This window comes from Myxine glutinosa, chromosome 1 (genome assembly GCF_964187855.1).
Source record: "Myxine glutinosa chromosome 1, kmMyxGlut1.1, whole genome shotgun sequence".
Lineage (NCBI taxonomy): Eukaryota > Metazoa > Chordata > Myxini > Myxiniformes > Myxinidae > Myxine > Myxine glutinosa.
The window spans coordinates 55,742,599-55,761,254 of NC_136261.1; the positions used below are offsets into that span (position 1 = coordinate 55,742,599).

Here is an 18,656-nt window from a genome sequence, read left to right on the forward strand (position 1 = left end):
TTGCAGCCTTATGCTGAAATCGTTTAAATTCATTTTTTCCCTCATCAATCTACACTCAATACCCCATAATGACAAAGACAAAACAGAATTTTAGAAAGTTTTGCAAATTTATTAAAAAGAAAAAACTGAAATATCACATTTACATAAGTATTCAGACCCTCACTGAAAAGGAGGACGTCATGCTCAGGTACGACCTGGTGATTCTATCGAGCGTGAACAGAGAAAGCAAAGCACTCCATCCGGACATTGTACTCAGGAACAAAAAGGAAAAGACAGCATTGCTGATTGAGATATCAGTACCCAGCGATTTTGCCCGAAACAATGAAGAAGTCAAAAAAATGACCAAATCCCAAAAACTCAAAAATGAGGTCAAGGGATCTTGGAAGCTGAAGAGCATCGAAATTGTACCAGTGATAATTGGAGCAACAGGAATGATGAAGAACCTCACTGAGATTTTTAAAACCATCCCCAGGAATATCACCACAAATGAACTACAGCTGGAGGCAATCTGGGATTCGGCGACGATCCTGAAAAGAGAACTTGGAACAAAACTCTGAAAAAGTTGAACATCTTGGTCCATGAACATGAAAGCCCACTTGGAGTTTGCAAAAAAGCACCTAAAGGACTCTGACTGTGAGAAACAAGATTCTGTGGGCTTTCATGTGTCTTTCACTGAGGAGAGGCTTCCATCTGGCCACTCTGCCAGAAAGCCCAGATCGGTGGAGTGTTGCAGTGATGGTTGTCCTTCTGGAAGTTTCTCCCATCTCCACACAGGATCTCTGAAGCTCAGCTAGAGTGACCATCGGGTTCTTGGTCGCCTCTCTCACCAAGGCCCTTCTCCCCCGATTGCTCAGTTTGGCCGGGCGCCCATCTCTAGGAAGAGTCCTGGTTGTTTCAAACTTCTTCCATTTAAGAATTATGGAGGCCACTGTGCTCTTGGGAACCTTCATTGCAGCAGAAAATGTTTTGTAGGCTTCCCCAGATCTGTGCCTCGACACAATCCTGTCTCTCAGCTCTGCAGACAGTTCCTTCGACCTCATACCTTGGTTTTTTCTCTAATATGCATTGTCAACTGTGAGACCTTATATAGACAGGTGTGTGCCTTTCCAAATCATGTCCAATCAATTTAATTTACCACAGGTGGACTCCAATCAAGGTGTAGAAACATCTCAAAGATGGTCAAGAGAAATGGGAGGCACCTGAGCTAAATTTCAAGTGTCATAGCAAAGGGTATGAATACTTATGTCAATGTGATATTTCAGTTTTTTCTTTTTAATAAATTTGCAAAACTTTCTAAAATCGTGTTTTCTCTTTGTCATTGTGGGGTATTGAGTGCAGATTGATGAGGGAAAAAATGAATTTAAACGATTTCTCAGCATAAGGCTGCAACATAACAAAATGTGAAAAAAGTGAAGGGGTCTGAATACTTTCTGAATGCACTGTATAGTTGTAAGTTGGACCTGTACCATTAATCAGATTCATGAATTATTTCACAGTCTGTCCTCCCCATACGTCATACATCATGGCATATCTTGTGTGTACACATGGGCCTCGCTTAAGGAAACTACCCGTGAAAGTGAGAAAAATTTTAAGAATTATCCTCGGATGGCCGCACACATTATAAAGAGCGTGAAATTATAGAAAAGTAGGAATTCCAACACTGATCTCTTTTTTTTTTTTTTTTTTTTTTTTTTTTTTTTTTTTTTTTTTTTTGTATACAATATCGAGGCTCGTGAAAGAGCGAACATTAATCACATGAACACACAGAAAGACAAACCGACACATAAAACATAACATAGGGAGCGGTAGACAAGATGGGGAGAGAGGGGGAAGGACACAAACACAACATTTGAGAGCAGGGACCGAGAGACATGGAGACATCGAGAGATCTGAGAGAGGGCGAGGGCTTTGGGGGGGGGGGGCGTGGGAAGGGGGCAGTGGGAGAGGTATAAAACATATGGACACTGGATAGCATGGATAGCTCTTTACTAACTGGATAGCATGGGAAGCTCATTTTTTAAACCATTTGACCATCATCTTTGCTCTCCCATTAGTTCCCACAAGCCGGATCGCAACTAAGATGAATATCTCTTACCGATGAAATGTGATTCCTCTTCTCCTTTAATCATGACCGTCGCGGTTTTTACAACCGGAAGCAGCACACCATGGCATTTCATAACTCGATCAATGCAACTGTGTCACCAATATGCCTCCGCATAGTCCCACAATGGGTAGATGGCATCACTCTGCATATGTATGGGTGGGGGATCATGTTTGTGAAGTTTCATGTTGATCGGATAAGGTTCGTTTTTCTATCCAAGATGGCTGCCAAACCATGTGACCTATGACGTCATTTTCAAACTATGTGCAACAGTGCTGTTAGATTATATTTGTAAAATTTCGCATCGATAGGGTGAGTGGTTTCAGAGATATAATTATTTAATATTTTGATTCAATCCAATATGGCTGCCAAACCACGTGACTTATGACGTCACAATTATCATAAAAACATTGCATGGGTGTCACTCCTACCCTGAAAGTTTCGTCTCAATGGGATATATGGTTGCTGAGAAAAACGAGGTTTAGCCCGTACGGACGGACGGACAACCCGAAAACATAATGCCTCCAGCGACTTTGTTGAGAGGAAAAGAGAGAGGGACAATGTATTGTTAAAAACTAACTTGTCACGTGATCATCGCTGTCACCAATTGGGCTGTACGGCGTGAGACATCTGGATCGATCGATACGTAATTACGTCATTACGAAATATCTGTCCAACAATTATATCCCCTCTTTCCCTTCGGCCAATCATGGGTGATCTCTGTATTGCAGAATGCATAACCTCATCTGTTCGAATTTTCATGAAAACAATTCGATAATATAAGAGGTTTACACAGCCGGCAGCCCCATAATTACTAATACAGATTTAATTGCTGTGTGGAGGTGATTAGTAATTACAAAAATGTTACACCGGACGGAAAGAGTTTGCGAACATCATGACGTCAAGACGTTGCACAGAGTTTAAAAGGCCGAGTTCATCGTTGCAAAACCTGGCGCTCGTCTTGCCTCTTTTCCTGCTTTCCTCCTTCGCCAACGAGCCTCCTTGCTCCCAGGCCATGGGCTTCCTCTTCTTGACTCCATTTACTTCAGAGACACTTATGAGGTTCTTGCCCATGAAATTATATAGAAGCCTCGAAGGGGGGAAAAGGTAGATCAGGAAGGTCTTTTAACAGAAGAATGAAAATGAAATTCTAAGAAAATATATAAAAAGGAGCTATTCTGGTTCCACAGCCGACCCAGCATTCCACCTAAGATACACCTTAATGGACACAGCTGCCCGTCGTTACCAAGCAACCAGTCCCATGAGTGCACCTTCATTATTTAGCAATCCTTGTGCAATAAACCCCATGAGCATAACATATGGAATGGGGATACAGAATGGGGACAGGGTATGTGGGTGGATATGGCATGCGGATACGGAATGTAGATACGGCATGTGAATGCAGATACAAAATGCGGATACGGCAAGAGGATACAGAATGCGGATACGGCATGCAGATATGGAATGCAGATGCGGCATGCGGATAAGGAATGGGGATACAGCATGTGCATATGGAATGGGGATACAGCATGTGGATACGGAATGGGGATACAGCATGTGGGTACAGAATGGGGATACAGCATGTGGATACAGAATGGGGATACAGCATGTGGATATGGAATGGGGATACAGCATGTGGATACGGAATGTAGATACGGTATGATGACACAGAATGCGGATACAGCATGTGGACACGGAATGCAGATACAGCATGTGGATATTGAATGCGGATATGGAATGTGGATGTGGCATGCAGATAAGGAATGGGATACAGCATGTGGATATGGAATGCGGACATTGTTACAGGTGTTGGCTTGTGTTGATAACACCGCCCAGTGTACTGTGCACATGTACTTCCGGAGTCACCTCCGGGCCGGGAGTGCCGGACGCGGAACATGGATTGCTCCAACTACTAACGGCTCCGTGTCCTTTTATACGAGCGTCTGAAACATGGTGACAGAAGTGGCTTGATGCAAGTTACCCCATAACGGACTCCTTCAAGCACCACCGCGTGCACAAAAGTGAGTGAATAACTGTGATCTCCCGCCGCAACGTGCTGTGCTGAAACGCCTCGGGCATAGGCCTTGATCAACATGGCTGCCAACATTCCACCCCCGGACACGATGAAAATGAGTGGTGACTGGAGCAGTAATTGGGACAATTTTAGAGCTGAATTTGAGGATTATCTACTCGCAACCGGTCTGAATGAGAAGCCAAGGGAAGTGCAAGCGGCAACTCTGAGAATGGTGATGGGCAGCGAATGTCATCATGTTTATAAGCACAACTTGAATCTCACAGCCGAGCAGGAGAAAGACGTGGCGGCCATACTAATTGCATTGGAGACGTACTTAAAGCCGGCAAGAAACATGATTTTTGAACGATACGTGTTCGGCAGCTGTAAGCAAGAAGAGGGAGAATCGATTGACAATTTTGTTACGCGTCTCAGAGAGAAAACGGCATCTTGTGAATATGGCTTATTGAAGGACGAGCCGATTAGAGACAAAATCGTTCTCGGCATTACTAATGAGAGTACACGCCGTCGCCTCCTGAGGGAACGGGATTTAACCCTAAACACAGCCATCGATACATGCCGGGCAGCGGAGCTCACGGACATGTGGATGAAAACAATGGAGCAGGAAAAGCCACTGATCGACAGTGTCGATGTCACAGCGAGGCAACAGTGCAGCAGGACCGGCCCTCCAAAAGCAACAAGGCAAAATGACCACCCTCCCAGCATGTCGACAGACGACCGGGCCACATGTAAATACTGTGGCAATGCACACAGACGAGGACGGGAACACTGTCCAGCCTATGGTGAGGCATGCAGATTATGTGGCACGGCTAATCACTTTGCCAAAGTATGCTTTAAGAGCACGAGAAGGCCCGCAGCAGGGCAGCTGCACAAGGTGGACAATACTGAATCTGAAGAGGAAGATGATAACAGTGGCAATTTCATTTACACAAGCGAGTGCATCGGTGCTTTGAGGTCGAGAGGAAAAAAATGGTTCATCACACTACAACTGCATACCAAGATACAGCAATGCCAGCTTGACTCTGGGGCAACGTGCAACGTAATGAGCCGTAAAGACAAGATGAATCTCGCACCGAAAGCACGACTCTTACCAAGTAACACGAGACTAAAGTTGTATTCTGGCGAGTTGTTGAAGTCACTGGGACTTTTCAAGACAAAGTGTGTAATACGTGGACGAACACATAAGCTTGAGTTTGAAATTGTGGAGGTCAGTCAGAAACCCCTGTTGTCAGGCTCCACATGTGAGCGCTTGGGACTGATGCACTTCACTGTCCTGCTGAACTGCACAAAATGGAGCACCACCTGAATGGACCTTTGACCAAACAACAGCTCATAAGCATGTACAACGATGTTTTCAATGGGCCAATAGAGTCAGTTCCAGGAGAAATACATTTTGAACTGGACGCCAAAATCCGTCCAGTCCAGTGCTCCCCACGCAATGTACCCGTGGCCATGAAGTCCGCCGTGAGGGCACAGCTGGACAGACATGAGGCAGATGGGCACATTACCACTGTGACCGATCCGACAGACTGGATAAGTAACATGGTCATAGTAAAAAAGCCTGAGAAGCTGAGAATTTGCATGATCCAAAGTTTTTGAACCAAGCACTGCGAAGATCTCACTACCTCATGCCAACACTTGAAGATGTCTTATACAAATTACCAAAGGCACGGGTATTCACACTCGTAGATGCACGTGATGCCTTTTTACAATGCAAGCTAGACGAGAAGAGCAGTTACATGACAACATTTTGGACTCCCTGGGGCAGGAAACGGTGGCTCAAACTGCCTTTTGGAGTCTCCGTAGCACCAGAGGTGTACCAACGCAAGCAGCATGAGCTACTGGCTGGGTTAGATGGAGTAGAGCCCATTGCAGATGACATCCTCATTGTTGGCTGCGGGGATACAGATGACGAGGCACATAATGACCATGATGCAAAGTTACTGGCGCTGATGGACCGCTGCAGGCACGTTAAACTAAGACCTGGCCTGAAGAAGCTGCAGTTCAAGGTAGCAAAGGTCCGTTTCCATGGACATGTACTGTCTTCAAATGGCCTGACGGCTGATCCTGAAAAGGTGAGAGCCATTCTGGAAATGTCACACCCAACAGGTGGGAAAGCGGTCCAGCGTTTCATTGGCTTTGTGACCTACCTTGCTAAATTCATGCCACACCTTTCTGAGGTTTGTGAGCCATTGAGGAGACTGCTGGACAAGGATGCGATATGGCATTGGCTACCGAAACACGATGCTGCAGTGCAGGAAATAAAGCGCCTGGTCACCATGATGCCTGTATTAAGGTACTATGACATCTCAAAGCCAGTCACTATACAAAGTGACTCAAGCCAAAATGGACTGGGGTGCTGTCTCTAATGCAAGAGGGACAACTGGTTGCATTTGCATCAAGGGCGCTAACGCTGATGGAACAAAACTATGCACAAATCGAAAAAGAATGCCTGAGCATAGTGTTTGCCTGTCAATGCTTCCATCACTATCTGTATGGCCGGAAAGTGATCACGGCAGAGACTGATCACAAGCCGCTCATTGCCATTTTCAGCAAGCCTCTCCTAAGTGCACCTAAACGACTCCAGAGCATGCTGCTCACACTCCAGAACTACAGCCTCAGGGTTGTGTACAAGCCTAGGCCCCAAATGTATATCAGCGACATGCTTAGCAGGGCAACAGCAGCGGTCAGTACTTCCAATGAGGAACATGAGCGACACAGTTTGTGGCATGCAGCAGGAGCAGTATGATGTGGAGCAGATCAATCAGGCAGATTACCTGAACGTCATTGATCGACGCCTGCTTCAGATCAGACAGCACACAGACAGAGACGAATACCTGCAAGCACTAAAAGCTGTTGTCTTGGCTGGGTGGCCTGACCAGAGAGAGGAGACATCTCTTGCTGTTAGAGATTATTGGCTATGCAGAGATTAAATCAGTGTGCAGAATGGTGTGCTGTTCAAAGGTCAGAGAGTTATCATACCGAAGTCTTTGCGCCCAGAGATGCTGGCACGAATCCACTCCAGCCACATTGGAGGGGAAGCATGCTACACTGCTACAGGCAAGCACGCGATACTCTCTTCTGGCCAAACATGCAAGCAGAGATCAAAGACTTTGTCAGTAAATGTTCCGTGTGCAATGAATATGCACATGAGCAGCAAAAGGAGACGATGATGTCGCACGAGTTGCCCACACGGCCCTGGCAGATCATCAGCATGGACTTATTCAAGTACATTGGGAAAGACTTCCTCCTGATGGTCGATCACTATTCTGATTTCTGGGAAATTGAGCTGCTCCCAGACCTGTCTGCTGAGACAACAATCCGGCGATGCAAGGCACAATTCGCACGTCACGGTCAACCGGACCGTGTAATCTCTGACAATGGGCCTCAATTTGCAGGCGAGCAATTCGGACGCTTTACCATCGAATGGGAATTCGAGCATCTCACATGCTCTCCACGACACCCAAAAGCCAATGGCAAAGCTGAGTCTGCCGTCAAAATCGTAAAGAACCTGTGCAAGAAAGCTCCATGTGATGGCAATGACCCCTGGAAGGCCATACTCCAGTGGAGGAACACACCAACTGAGGGCATGGATAGCAGCCCAGCGCAGCACTTGATGTCAAGAAGGCTGAAAACACCTTTACCTGTGACCGACAAGTTGCTCGAGCCTTGTGTGGTGCCAGGTGTTTTGGAGAAACTGCGTCAAAAAAAGTAGATATCCAAGCTCGGCTATGACAGGTCAGCCAGAGACTTACCTGAACTAAAAGTTGGTGAGTGCATCTGTATGAAACCACTGCCTGGAGACCGAACTGGTCGCTGGAAAATAGGAACCTGCGTGCAACAGGTTGCCCCACGCTCCTATCTCGTGGATGTGGAGGGTGCCCTGTATCGCCGCAATCGCGTGCACCTGAGAGTAGCTGAGTCAGCACCACCTCCCTGTTATGGACAGCCCTCGGATTTGCTAGCGGAGGAAAGGCACAACCAGAGCATCACAAGACCGGATGTGCAAAGTGAAGACAAAACTGCCATTGAGCCTGAGGGCTGCAATGCTAAGAAGAATTTGGTGAGAGTGAGCACACCAGCAGGGAGGACCTGCAGCACACCCTCAACACCGGCCATGGTCAAAGAGCCTCTCTCACACAGGAGCCCTGTTTTCTCCCGCAGTGGAAGACTGTCAAAACCCCCAAACAGACTTGATCTGTGAACTGTTACAAGTAACAGCAAGGACATTTAGTTATTGATTTGATGTCATTGATTGGTGGAAATGTTCAGCTCCTGGCATAATCCTATGTTATAATTTAGCCAGAATATTGTTATGTTGTGTTACCAATTTACATCTCTTTTCGAAATTTTGGTAGAATAGATTGCATCACATGATATTAGTAATGTTAAAAAAGGGAGATGTTACGGGTGTTGGCTTGTGTTGATAACACCGCCCAGTGTACTGTGCACATGTACTTCCGGAGTCACTTCCGGGCCGGGAGTGCCGGACGCGGAACATGGATTGCTCCAACTACTAACGGCTCCGTGTCCTTTTATACGAGCGTCTGAAACAGACATGGCATGCAGACACAGAATGCAGACATGGATTCTGGATATGGAATGCGGATAAAGCATGCGGATATGGAATGTAGATACGGAATGCTGACCCAGAATGTGGACACCGCATGTGGACATAGAATGCGGATACTGAATGTGGACACGGCTTGCAGACATGGAATGCGGATACGATGAACACCGTGTACTGTGTTCACATATACACGGACACATATTAGACGTATAAAGCTTGTCACAAGTGCAGAAATAGGTTCTTCATGTACAAATGAGCAAGATGGCACCAGCTATGTCAAGGATGCAACATTGTCTGTTGGATGATGATGAGTTTCTTATTATAATATTGAGTGTACGAGCGTGACTTGGTGCACTCTGCGTGCCTCACCACACGTCGTTTCAGAGGGCTAGGCATCTTTGACCATTTCGGTGTCTTTTGGGTCTTCATGGTGTTTTGGGTCTTCAGGGCCATTTGGGTCTTCAGGGTCTTTTGGATCCTCTGGGCCTTTAAGGGTATTTTGGGTCTTTGAGGTGTTTTGGGTCTTCAGGGTCTTTTGGGTCTTCAGAGGCTTTTGGGTCTTAAGGGTCTTAAGGGTCTTCAGTGTCTTTTGGGTCTTTTTGGGTCTTCGGGGTCCTTTGGGTCTTCAGGGTATTTTTGGTATTCGGGGTCTTTTGAGTATTCGGTGTCTTTTTTGTCTTCAGGGTCTTTTGGGTCATCGGGGTGTTTTGGATCGTCTGGGTGTTTTGGGTCTTCGGGGTGTTTTGGGTCTTCGGGGTGTTTTGGGTCTTTGGGGTGTTTTGGGTCTTCGGGGTGTTTTGGGTCTTCGGGGTGTTTTGGGTCTTCGGGGTGTTTTGGGTCTTCGGGGTGTTTTGGGTCTTCGGGGTGTTTTGGGTCTTCGGGGTGTTTTGGGTCGTCGGGGTGTTTTGGGTCTTCGGGGTGTTTTGGGTTTTTGGGTATTCAGGGTATTTTGGGTCTTCAGGGGTCTTGGTGTTCTGAAGGGTCTTGGGGGAATTAAATGGTCGTCAAAGATCTGAGGGGTCTCAGCAGACTTAACGCAATTAAGAGGGTGGTAATTTTATTTGAAGAAGAAGACGTTTTCGTCACATATAAACATAGCGACATAACGACATAACCATATACGTTTGCTCTATTATAATAAGACTAGCGCGACTCGGCACACCCTGCATGCCTCACCACACGTCGTTTCAGAGGGGTATGCATCTTTGACCATTTCGGTGTCTTTTGGGTCTTCATGGTGTTTTGGGTCTTTAGGTCCATTTGGGTCTTCAGGGTCTTTTGGATCCTCTGGGCCTTTAAGGGTATTTTGGGTATTTGAGGTGTTTTGGGTCTTTAGGGTATTCGGTGTCTTTTGGGTCTTCAGGGGCTTTTGGGTCTTGAGGGTCTTTTGGTTCTTCTTGGTCTTTAAGGGTCTTTTGGGTCTTCGGGGTATTTTTGGTCTTTGGGGTCTTTTGGGTCTTCGGGGTGTTTTGAGTCTTTGGGGTGTTTTGGGTCTTTGGGGTGTTTTGGGTCTTTGGGGTGTTTTGGGTCTTTGGGGTGTTTTGGGTCTTTGGGGTGTTTTGGGTCTTTGGGGTGTTTTGGGTCTTTGGGGTGTTTTGGGTCTTTGGGGTGTTTTGGGTCTTCTGGGTGTTTTGGGTCTTCTGGGTGTTTTGGGTCTTCGGGGTGTTTTGGGTCTTTCGCTTCTTTGGGGGTCTTCAGGGTATTTTGGATCTTCAGGGGTCTTGGTGGTCTGAAGGGTCTTGGGGGAATTAAAGGGTCGTCAAAGGTCTGAGGGGTCTCAGCAGTCTTAACGCAATTAAGAGGGTTAATTAAGACGGTAGTAATGGTGATTTTTTTTGAAGAATAAGAAGACGTTTTCGTCGCATATCAACATAGCGACATAACGACATAACCATATACGTTTGCTCTATTATAATAAGATATAAAGAAATCCAGAAAAGAAGAAATTGAAAGGAAGTAATGTAATGTACCGTAGTAATGGTGTAGCAATGCAGACCCAGACATTCTGTATTTTTTGACTATCTTTGTACTCAGGGAGTCTTGTGTCATCGAGACAAGGGCTTCCTCTCACGGGCTCCATCAACTTCTCAACTCCTTTCTTTCAGCATTGATCAGGAAAGAATGGGGTGGCATGGTGTCGATCCTCCACTTATTGAAGATTGTGACCTCAATGGTTGAATTTCTCGTCCGGTGGCATTGCGTTGAATTGATCTTTTTCTCTTAACTAGAAAATGCTGTGAAAAACCATTGTTTGTATTTCAGACATGGACTACCTACGAAAACGACGAATTATGTATGTGTCCTTGTTAGTTGTTACCGAAGGTAGCAGCGTGCTCTGTGGATTGCAGGAAAGACTCAGAGCATGGCAAGGAGGTGCAGCAACTCTACAATGAGCTGGAACAGCAGATTCACATGGAGAATGAGCGACTGACCAAGCAGGTACGTTTCTTTGCATCGTCTCAGGTTGTGTAAGGCCTAGAATGGATGATGGACCCAAGTGATTAGGTTGAACAAATTAAACCTAATGAGCTTAAGAGAATGCAGAGTACCTACCCTGACCTTTTACCATTTTTCTACATTGAAAATATTGAGTGATTTATGAAAACATAAATAAAGTTGATGATTAAGACCAACAGTGAAGGAGGGCAAAGAGGAAGTAAAAGACCCCGGGAGCCACCTCTGGATTTGTTTGGGCACATGCTCGAAGTGGGAGGTGGTCAGGCAGATCTTTAATTTAGATGCAGTTGTCAGAAGGAGCAGACCAAAACTGAGGTGGTTGGAGCCATGGAGATGCTGTGGAGGGACACGAGGGAGGTGAGAGTGGAGAGCAAGGATGTTCAGGATTGAAGGGTGCAGAGCGATGGAAAGCTTGTGTCGACGACCTCACAAGGAGGTGGATTCATTGGTGCGATTAAAGTAGGAGTCGTGAAGAGGTGATCAAGGATTCATGCAACAAACTCGATGAACTTCGTAAAAAAAGGGGATATATAAGGGTCTTAAGGGATCTAACGATTGAATATACTAAGGGTTATTTTGCAATATTAGTTAGGGTCTAAGCTATAAGGCAGGGGTTCTTAATCTGTGGTCCATGGACCCCTTTGGGGGTCGGTGGATGAGTTTCAGGGGGTCCGTGAACCAGGCGCATAAAAATTATTTAAAAGCTTTTTATTAAAAGTTTTATTTTTTGTCGATGTACAGGATGTTATGTACTTATTCTTGCTTACTGAAGACTAGTAGATCTGTAAGGTAGGTTGAAATGGGATGATACTGAGTGTACAGTCAGGTAACATACAGTCGTCATCGTCGTCAAGTTATGACTTCTAGAATAGTTCCCGTCGATAGAAATTGAAGAAGCAACCACATATCTTTGCGAGTCAGGATTTTCAGCACTTGTTGCTCTATTATAATGCTTGTTCAGCATCAAAAAGAAAAGTATAAATCGATTGGATGTCAAACATGACATGCGTGTTGCCTTGTCAAAGACCACTCCCCAATTTCATCTTCTTATTGAAGCCAAACAACAACAGCTTTCTCACTGAAATGTATTTTTGAGCAGAATTGAAGTTTTTTTTTGTTTAATTTGCACAATTTGGAAATATTTCATTTTACTCAGGGAATGGTCATTGATTTTTGCATGAAAAAAGTGAGATATATTCTTTGTAAAGATTGTTTTTTAAATTCTGATTATGACGGTATGTGAAGGAAATAATTTTCCTATGCAATAAAATGTATTCATTGTATGCAACATTTTGTGTTCATGTGCTTATGTGCATTTTTCTGGGGAGGGGTCCGTAGCTTTCACCAGATTCTCAAAGGGGTCCATGACTCAAAAAAGGTAAAGAACCCCTGCTCTAAGGGGTTTAACGGGTCTGAAGTGTCTAAGGGGTCTGGAGGAGCTAAAGGTCTTAAAATAACTAAAGGGTCGAAAGGTATGTTCCAATCGTGGTTATGGAGTCTATAGGATCTACAGTCTACAGTGTTGAAAGAGGTATAAAGGTCCAAGGAATTGAAATGGTCTATCTCTAGGGTCTAAAAATTATGAAATTGAAATGTCTTGAAAAAATATATAAATATTAATATAATAATAATATAATATTAATAATAAATATAAATTTATATTATAATATAAATATAAATGAATAAATAAGTATATATAATAAATAAATGAATAATTGAATAAATACATAAATAATATATAAATAACTAGCGGGGTCACCCGTGGGAATCCCACGGGCATGGATGTGTGTGACATTTCGACATATTGAGTTATATGCTGCACATTCATTTTTACAAAATGGTTACTGGCAAGTCATCAGATCCAGAAATGGTGTGATGAACACAATTTATTTATTTCACATAATATGTGACCCCTCACTCCTCTCCACCTGACACTCTCCTGTCTCCACCTGACACTCTCCTCTCTCCACCTAGCACTCCTCTCCTCTCCAAACCCTCACATCCCTCTCCTTTCCAATCCCTCACCTCTCCAATCCCTCACACTCCTCTCCTCTCCAATCCTTCACACGCCTCTCCAATCGCGCCTCACACGCCTCTCCAATCGCGCCTCACACTCCTCTCCAATCGTGCCTCACACTCCTCTCCAATCGTGCCTCACACTCCCCTCCAATCACTCCTCTCCAATCGTGCCTCACACTCCTCTCCAATCACGCCTCACACTCCTCTCCAATCGTGCCTCACACTCCTCTCCAATCGTGCCTCACACTCCTCTCCAATCACGCCTCACACTCCTCTCCAATCGTGCCTCACACTCCTCTCCAATCGCGCCTCACACTCCTCTCCAATCGCGCCTCACACTCCTCTCCAATCGCGCCTCACACTCCTCTCCAATCGTGCCTCACACTCCTCTCCAATCGTGCCTCACACTCACCTCCAATCACTCCTCTCCAATCGTGCCTCACACTCCTCTCCAATCACGCCTCACACTCCTCTCCAATCGTGCCTCACACTCCTCTCCAATCGCGCCTCACACTCCTCTCCAATCATGCCTCACACTCCTCTCCAATCGTGCCTCACACTCCTCTCCAATCGCGCCTCACACTCCTCTCCAATCGCGCCTCACTCGCCTCTCCAATCGGCTTTCCCCGTCTCGTTTCTCTCCTTTTTCTCCCGTCTCGTTCTTTTTCTTGCTCCAAATCGGCCCGTCGGAATCGGAAATCGGCCCGTCTCGCCCGTCGGCCCGTCGGAATCGGAAATTGGCCCGTCTTGCTTTTGTGCTTGTGCGTAAATAAATTGTGTTCATGACACCATTTCTGGTGTTGGGCTAGCGGCTAGGGTGCCGGCTTAGGATCCTGGGTTCGAATCTCGGTCGATCGCCGAATTAATGCCAGGGGGGTTGACTCAGCCTGTCATCCTTCCGAGGTCGGCTAATTGAGTACCAGTTCACTGGTAATTCCCTGTTTGTCGTTGAAGGCGGCAAAAAGGGTTGGCGTCAGGAAGGGCATCCGGCCGTAAAACATTGCTTCAAAAAGGGGACAAAAAAACAACAACTACCACGGTCCCCGAAAAGGCCAACCCCCGCTTTGCGGGGAAAAATGGCCTCTAAACGGTGGTTTTTACACCATTTCTGGATCTGATGACTTGCCAGTAACCATTTTGTAAAAATGAATGTGCAGCATCTAACTCAATATGTCGAAATGTCACACACATCCATGCCCGTGGGATTCCCACGGGTGACCCCGCAAGTTTGCATTGACGTTCGTCGATGGACTCGTTCGCCCGTCTCATTCGTTTTCTTGCTGCATCCTGTTCAAGTCTGCGTTCTTCATCGATCGTCTCATTCATTTTGGAAATAGAAGTTTCCACGCAGCGCATGAATTGTCACGATCCTCAAGAGGAATTTGTCTCGTAATCATCAAATGATAAATGGCAAGTAAATTATATTGTGGAAAATTAAAGATTTCAAATAAACCTATTTAAAGTGTATTCGCACATAACTAATTTTAAAAAACGAAGAAATATCTCTCGGTAATTTCCTGAAACATATTTTACTTCCGGCTAATAATGTTGAATTAAATAAAAACGAAGAAATATATGTCGGCATCATTGTTGACGTTTTTGTGACGACTGTCATCAAACGAAAAAGTAATATATCTTAACGGAAAAGCAAAAGCGAATTTTTAATATATATCGACACGTTGCCGTCGGTGTCATGTTGGGCGGTGTATGATACACCATGACGCGATTTTTAAAAATATATCTCTGCATTTTCCCGCGTGTGTGGAATGTTCTCAATTATTGCTGACACCGAGTCCAAAACCATCGATAAAAATGAAATCATATGGTGAGTTAGATTGGAGATAAAGGCGTGAGAGAGACTCAATGGCCTTGAAGTTGAAGTTACAGGCGTTTGAGAATTCATTTCGTTCTATAAACGGCAACTTTCATTGGATTTCCTTCCCGTTTTTTTTCAACCGAGTCGAAAACTATGTTAGCGACTGTGAAAAATGAAATGATATATCGAATTTTTAATATGTATCGACACGTTGCCGTCGGTGTCATGTTAGGCGGTGTATGATACACCATGACGCGATTTTAAAAAATATATCTGCATTTTCCCGCGTGTGTGGAATGTTCTCAATTATTGCTGACACCGACTCTAAAACCATCGATAAAAATGAAATCATATGGTGAGTTAGATTGGAGATAAAGGCGTGAGAGAGACTCAATGGCCTTGAAGTTACAGGCATTTGAGAATTCATTTCGTTCTATAAACGGCAACTTTCATCGGATTTTCTTCTCGTTTTTTTTCAACCGAGTCTAAAACTATGTTAGCGACTGTGAAAAATGAAATGATATATCGAATTTAAAATAGATATCGACACATTGCCATCAGTGTCATGTTGGGCGGTGTATGATACACCATGACGCGATTTTAAAAAATATATCTCTGCATTTTCCCGCGTGTGTGGAATGTTTGTGGAAAATTAAAGATTTCAAATAAACCTATTTAAAGTGTATGCGCACATAACTAATAAAAAAAACGAAGAAATATCTCTCGGTAATTTCCTGAAACATATTTTACTTCCGGCTAATATGTTGAATGAAATAAAAACGAAGAAATATATGTCGGCATCATTGTTGACGTTTTTGTGACGACTATCATCAAACGAAATAGTAATATATCATAACGGAAAAGCAAAAGCGAATTTTTAATATATATCGACACATTGCCGGCGGTGTCATGTTGGGCGGTGTATGATACACCATGACGCGATTTTAAAAAATATATCTCTGCATTTTCCCGCGTGTGTGGATTGTTCTCAATTATTGCTGACACCGAGTCTAAAAGTAAAACCATCGATAAAAATGAAATCATATGGTGAGTTAGATTGGAGATAAAGGCGTGAGAGAGACTCAATGGCCTTGAAGTTACAGGCCTTTGAGAATTCATTTCGTTCTATAAACGGCAACTTTCATCGGATTTTCTTCCCGTTTTTTTTCAACCGAGTCTAAAACTATGTTAGCGACTGTGAAAAATGAAATGATTTATCGAATTTGATTTGAAATAAAACTGGGGGAGAGCAAGACACCACGGGCCTACAAAACAGGACTCAAAGCTATGCGAGTTAATAAAATGGTGGATATTTGTTTATAGCCACTCCCAGAATGGGTGGAGCTATGGGTGGAGCTACTCTGCAAACCGAGTAAGCCACACCCCGGACAGACACCCAACAGATAGACAGACAGACAGACAGAATCATCTACGGCTATTATAATATAGACTAGCGGGGTCACCCGTGGGAATCCCACGGGCATGGATGTGTGTGACATTTCGACATATTGAGTTATATGCTGCACATTCATTTTTACAAAATGGTTACTGGCAAGTCATCAGATCCAGAAATGGTGTGATGAACACAATTTATTTATTTCACATAATATGTGACCCCTCACTCCTCTCCACCTGACACTCTCCTGTCTCCACCTGACACTCTCCTGTCTCCACCTGACACTCTCCTCTCTCCACCTAGCACTCCTCTCCTCTCCAAACCCTCACATCCCTCTCCTTTCCAATCCCTCACCTCTCCAATCCCTCACACTCCTCTCCTCTCCAATCCTTCACACGCCTCTCCAATCGCGCCTCACACGCCTCTCCAATCGCGCCTCACACTCCTCTCCAATCGCGCCTCACACTCCTCTCCAATCGTGCCTCACACTCCTCTCCAATCGTGCCTCACACTCCCCTCCAATCACTCCTCTCCAATCGTGCCTCACACTCCTCTCCAATCACGCCTCACACTCCTCTCCAATCGTGCCTCACACTCCTCTCCAATCGTGCCTCACACTCCTCTCCAATCACGCCTCACACTCCTCTCCAATCGTGCCTCACACTCCTCTCCAATCGCGCCTCACACTCCTCTCCAATCGCGCCTCACACTCCTCTCCAATCGTGCCTCACACTCCTCTCCAATCGTGCCTCACACTCCTCTCCAATCGTGCCTCACACTCCCCTCCAATCACTCCTCTCCAATCGTGCCTCACACTCCTCTCCAATCACGCCTCACACTCCTCTCCAATCGTGCCTCACACTCCTCTCCAATCGCGCCTCACACTCCTCTCCAATCACGCCTCACACTCCTCTCCAATCGTGCCTCACACTCCTCTCCAATCGCGCCTCACACTCCTCTCCAATCGCGCCTCACTCGCCTCTCCAATCGGCTTTCCCCGTCTCGTTTCTCTCCTTTTTCTCCCGTCTCGTTCTTTTTCTTGCTCCAAATCGGCCCGTCGGAATCGGAAATCGGCCCGTCTCGCCCGTCGGCCCGTCGGAATCGGAAATTGGCCCGTCTTGCTTTTGTGCTTGTGCGTAAATAAATTGTGTTCATGACACCATTTCTGGTGTTGGGCTAGCGGCTAGGGTGCCGGCTTAGGATCCTGGGTTCGAATCTCGGTCGATCGCCGAATTAATGCCAGGGGGGTTGACTCAGCCTGTCATCCTTCCGAGGTCGGCTAATTGAGTACCAGTTCACTGGTAATTCCCTGTTTGTCGTTGAAGGCGGCAAAAAGGGTTGGCGTCAGGAAGGGCATCCGGCCGTAAAACATTGCTTCAAAAAGGGGACAAAAAAACAACAACTACCACGGTCCCCGAAAAGGCCAACCCCCGCTTTGCGGGGAAAAATGGCCTCTAAACGGTGGTTTTTACACCATTTCTGGATCTGATGACTTGCCAGTAACCATTTTGTAAAAATGAATGTGCAGCATCTAACTCAATATGTCGAAATGTCACACACATCCATGCCCGTGGGATTCCCACGGGTGACCCCGCAAGTTTGCATTGACGTTCGTCGATGGACTCGTTCGCCCGTCTCATTCGTTTTCTTGCTGCATCCTGTTCAAGTCTGCGTTCTTCATCGATCGTCTCATTCATTTTGGAAATAGAAGTTTCCACGCAGCGCATGAATTGTCACGATCCTCAAGAGGAATTTGTCTCGTAATCATCAAATGATAAATGGCAAGTAAATTATATTGTGGAAAATTAAAGATTTCAAATAAACCTATTTAAAGTGTATTCGCACATAACTAATTTTAAAAAACGAAGAAATATCTCTCGGTAATTTCCTGAAACATATTTTACTTCCGGCTAATAATGTTGAATTAAATAAAAACGAAGAAATATATGTCGGCATCATTGTTGACGTTTTTGTGACGACTGTCATCAAACGAAAAAGTAATATATCTTAACGGAAAAGCAAAAGCGAATTTTTAATATATATCGACACGTTGCCGTCGGTGTCATGTTGGGCGGTGTATGATACACCATGACGCGATTTTTAAAAATATATCTCTGCATTTTCCCGCGTGTGTGGAATGTTCTCAATTATTGCTGACACCGAGTCCAAAACCATCGATAAAAATGAAATCATATGGTGAGTTAGATTGGAGATAAAGGCGTGAGAGAGACTCAATGGCCTTGAAGTTGAAGTTACAGGCGTTTG

General features: G+C 45.1%; 1 protein-coding gene across 11 annotated transcripts in view; it reads left to right on the forward strand.

The window, feature by feature from the left end:
• Positions 1-18,656, forward strand: part of LOC137424418 (EF-hand calcium-binding domain-containing protein 4B) — a 99,951-nt gene that overhangs the window by 41,060 nt on the left and 40,235 nt on the right. For all 11 annotated transcript variants that reach the window (XM_078772029.1, XM_078772034.1, XM_078772014.1 and 8 more), the window contains one exon: positions 11,052-11,142. In XM_078772029.1, coding sequence (XP_078628155.1) covers positions 11,052-11,142 — 91 coding nt within the window. The remainder of the gene's footprint in view (positions 1-11,051; positions 11,143-18,656) is intronic.